This window comes from Dipteris shenzhenensis, chromosome 23, assembly GCF_047967505.1.
Source record: "Dipteris shenzhenensis isolate YYH24624 ecotype China chromosome 23, Dip_SZ_1.0, whole genome shotgun sequence".
Taxonomy (NCBI): Eukaryota; Viridiplantae; Streptophyta; class Polypodiopsida; order Gleicheniales; family Dipteridaceae; genus Dipteris; species Dipteris shenzhenensis.
The window spans coordinates 278031-282500 of NC_141618.1; the positions used below are offsets into that span (position 1 = coordinate 278031).

A 4470-nucleotide genomic window follows, 5' to 3' on the forward strand; every position below is an offset into this window, starting at 1 on the left:
GTAGACCATATATGTCTATCTTGGCTTTACAAGTGGCTTCATATTGTTTACTAGATTTACAGGCCACAGCCTAATACCGACGCACCACGTAATCTAAGGGATCCCTATGCATCCATTGCACACATACTTGAAGAAGAAGAATTTGTGCATTATATGCACAGCTGGAAGATGTCTTATGCATCGATCACACACGTCATAATGTCAAAATTCTCTGACACTGGGTCTACAAAATGTGGGAACTCTAAACTGATGGACTGACATGACAGGAGAGGGTGCCTTACCCACACAATCGGAAGGAGAGAGAGGAAGCTAAGCATCAACCACTCATTCGCCATTATTGGAGAGAACAAACTATGCTTTGTCGTACATATTATTCAATTCTACAATAAAATCATCTAACCATTAAAAATTTCCTACACATTGGACATTGCTAGAACATTGGCTACTATAGGAACATGGGCGAGATAGTCAAACTAGAAGAAAAGCTCCATGTGCATCGACTCCACATTGACTGAGAGAGGGAAGCACAAAAATCTTGTGCTAAGAACATAGGATACCTAATTGAATTTACAAGCAGTTCCATATCGTCAATGGAATTCATATCGTCAATGGAATTTACTGGTAGCTCTGAGAGAGGGAAGCGCAAAATCCTTGTGGGCTAATTGGATTTACAAGCAGCTCCATATCGTCAATGGAATTTACTGGTAGCTCTTCACCAACTAAACATGTGCCTCTAGTGCACATCGGAAAACCTTTTGCTAGTTAAATAAGCAGCTCTAGACCATCCATCGTTGGGATTTGATGGCAACTCTTTATAACTGCTAGAGATTGGGGGAGCGAGAGTCCACTAAGTTCCACATTTGGAGAAGAGACGATTGAATGTTTAAAAAGTAAATCAAACTTTACACTCACCAACTCTTTACATAAAACCACAACGAGACTCCTTTACCCCACTCCGCACAGCACAACGCACCTCATGCTTGCCAATCGAGCCAACCACCAAACGCCACCTATCTCGCTCCGCCAAAGAGCAAGCTGCACCGACCAACCACAAATCGCCACGTGTACTGTTGTCGCCTCCTCTAGTTCGATGGCGATTGTCAATTACCACTTACCAGTCGAAAACCCGTGAAACCAGCCCTCTACATCTTGGCCAGTCACCAGTTTCACCGGTTTCCTCCTTGTGACCGCCCTCCGCCTCCGATTCCCTACTCCATAATGCTTCCCGCTTGATTGAGTAAACGCAAAGCCCACAGGTAGCTAAAGCATTTTTTCCTGCTACCATGTAAACAGGAGTATCGTTCAAGACGAGGGTACCAAAGTGTTCGTCCAACATGATTTCGTTAAGTATTCCCAATTGTTGGCAGTGTCACATGTTGTGAAATCCATTAGCACAAAAGATGAGTAAACGTAACACAATGTTTCGAACTTATTTTTACTCGTTGCTGAATAAAAACATCAGGAACTCAAGGCGAGCCCATAGTTTATGTTGTCTCTCAGGACGATGGCTTGTGGAAAGCTACATGATTCTTTGAAGCTGACTAGGAACGATTCTACTTGTATCGAGGAAGGGTTACAAGGGATTATTGCTTCCTTCTGCTACTCTTTTTTAATAGTTTACAGGAAATTTATGTTCACAGCCAGCAGACCAACGAAAGAGCAGCTCAACAGGGACACGTTCCGCATTCTGTGGCACCTGTTGTAACATCGCTTTCCACGGAGCTACCATGTTCAAACTGATTTTCGCAGGAAGGGCCAGGGTCAAGGATCCTTCGCGGCTCAGCGCTGAAAAGGAGTTGAGCTGTGGAATTGATCCCCAGCACTTGCATCAAAGCTTCACTATTTGCCTCAATCCATTCCTTCGCGGGTAAGGTCCTCTCTACCTTTTCCTTTCCCCTGTCATCGATATCATCAGTCCTGGCAATAACTAACAGCCCATCAAAAATCGTTTGCAAGAGGTACACCATGTTCTGAAGCGGGAGCGCTTCGTCGATGAAAAGGTCAGAACTGTGGCTGCGAGCTTTGAGGCACTCAAAGACGGGGGCCAACTCCTTCCCAAGGAATGCAGACGAAGACTTTGGCAGCTGTAGGGATTGGGCAGAAGCTTGCCTAGGATTGCAGACGGTGAAGAGGGCGTGTTCAGGTGGGATAGCGAGGACACAGTGATGCGGCAAGGAGTGGAGGAATCCATGCGAAGAGAGGAGCTCATTCTTCCAACGGACGAAGAGAGGGTGAGCGCGATGGTAGACTTCTTCCAACGAGGCAGTTGATTCACAAGCACGAAGACAAGCCGAGGGACTGTATTCAACATGAGGACCTGTGCCTTCCATTGTTAGCTCGCCTCGAGAGTGGCAAGCAGTACATGCACATTCACATATAATTCACATACAAACATTTTGAGAGAGATGATGAGCTCTCTTAACAGCCACCAAAAGGCATCAACACAATCGAAGTGACAAGGGTGCGAGTGACAACCCTACAAAAGGCATCAACACAATTGAAGTGACAAGCGTGTGAGTGACAACCCTACTAGAGGCCTCATAAAGTGACAACGGTGTGAGTGACAACAGAATTGAAGTGACAAGGGTGTGAGTGACAACCCTACTAGAGGCCTCATGTGCCTATAAAGTAGCTCCAAGGGGAGAGAGAGAGAGAGAGCGCCAAACTTGTTCCTTGATCAAGCCTTATGCGCCTCTCCTCATGGAACATGCTACCATGAGTTGCTAGTGTGAAAAGATCTAAGAGCAGTCGTCACTAGGGCAACTTAGATTGCCTCTTCAATTGTCTCAAAACCCACAATGCATTGACATGTATACATATTCGTGAGCTATTTTAAGTATACATGTATATGTATGTGTGCATTCATATGTATATGTATATGTACATGTACATGTATATGTATGCATGTATGTAAGTCAAAGAGTGTCAATCACTCAACTACACTGAGGCCTAGCACCTTCCACATATTCCTCAAGTTATTTTATCTGACTAGGCTTAGTACCAAGTCCTCGAGTTGCTTTATGCATGTGTACCACAAATCCCAAGATGAGTGACCATATCTATATATGGAAAATAAAATTCATGTACATATTGGATAGTACTACATGAATAGTAGACTCAAACCACTCAACTGCACCCCCACTTCACCCTTTTGGGCATATCTAAGTAGTGGGCTTGATGCCCTTTATTTTGCCCTTTCAAGTGATGTGTATGATGACATCATTGCTTAGATCATCAAGGTATCTGCTTTTTAGCATGTGGGTTCAACAAGCATTGAATCTATAATTTTTATTTATATCGAGAAACTTTGTAAGCTAGTCTACGGAGAGGGGGGACCTTAAAGCCCAAATATTTTTAGATAAGGCATAGTTAAATGCTTAGCCTTTACAAATATAAGCATAGTTGAAAGCATAATATTTAGAACCTCCCAGAAATGTACCTAGCCTATTCTCTTTCTTTGAACTGGAAAAAATGTTGAGCAACTAGTACCTATCTTGCACCCTAGTAAGCATCATCAAAACCATTCACACACACCCCATGACTATGATTGATTTAAACATGCCTAATCTCCTTGAGGTTAAGGACATGCAAGGGCACCACAAGTGCACTAAGTGCAGATAATTGTCTTGTTTTACGAGAGGGGTTTCTTATTCCATGAAGAGTCCCTCCAAACTTTAATGAAAATGGCAATGACAAAAAAGGGCCGAGAAAGGGCCTTGAACTTGCACTATAAATGAAAGCCTTGAGCAATTCTAACCAACCAGATTCCTAATCATAAATTGCATGGATGTGGTTAATTTGCAAAATCAAGACAAGATAAATCCATCTACAAAACAAAAATCCATACATGAATAACATGGTAGGCTTAATTTGGATGTGGGTACCCTTTGATGGTAAGAATGAAGAGATTGAGATCTCTGTGTGTGTGTGTGTGTGTCTCTCTCTCTCTCTCTCCCCTCTTTTTCATAATATAGATATATTTTCAAAATTATTTTACAGATGGCCACATGGCCACTATGTGAAATCCAAGATTCCCCTCCTGAAGTCATTTGAAGTATTGTGGTAGCTCGGAGTACACTCATCCAATATATAGCAAGAATGAAGAGATTTCTCTCTCTCTCTCTCTCTCTCTCTCTCTCTCTCTCTCTCTCTCTCTCTCTCTCTCCCTCCCTCCCTCCCTCCCTCCCTCCCTCCCTCCCTCTCTCTCTCTCTCTCTCTCTATATATATATATATATATACATATATATATATATATATATATATATACATACATATATATATATATATATCTCCATCACTTGTATATCTTTAGAACGACTCCTTAGTTGACTTTTTTTAAAACTCTAGTTCTTCTACCTTTCTAGATGTTGGCTTTCATATTTTTCAATCTTGAATGCTAGCTTTTGGGATCCACATCCAAGTTTCATGCATGATTTGATGGTTCCCTAGGTCTTCATTATAGTCCTTCA

General features: G+C 42.3%; 1 protein-coding gene across 1 annotated transcript; it reads right to left on the bottom strand.

The window, feature by feature from the left end:
- Positions 1-1446: 1446 nt before the first annotated feature.
- On the bottom strand, positions 1447-2374 carry LOC147886825 (uncharacterized). The gene has a single exon (XM_087394934.1). It carries the CDS (start codon positions 2328-2330, stop codon positions 1665-1667), a length of 666 nt encoding a protein of 221 aa, XP_087251060.1. The 5' UTR covers positions 2331-2374; the 3' UTR covers positions 1447-1664.
- Between the last annotated feature and the right edge of the window lie 2096 nt (positions 2375-4470).

What these genes read in the sequence shown, in the direction of transcription:
- LOC147886825 (XM_087394934.1), bottom strand. Translation starts at nt 2,330, where the DNA reads ATGGAAGGCACAGGTCCTCATGTTGAATACAGTCCCTCGGCTTGTCTT.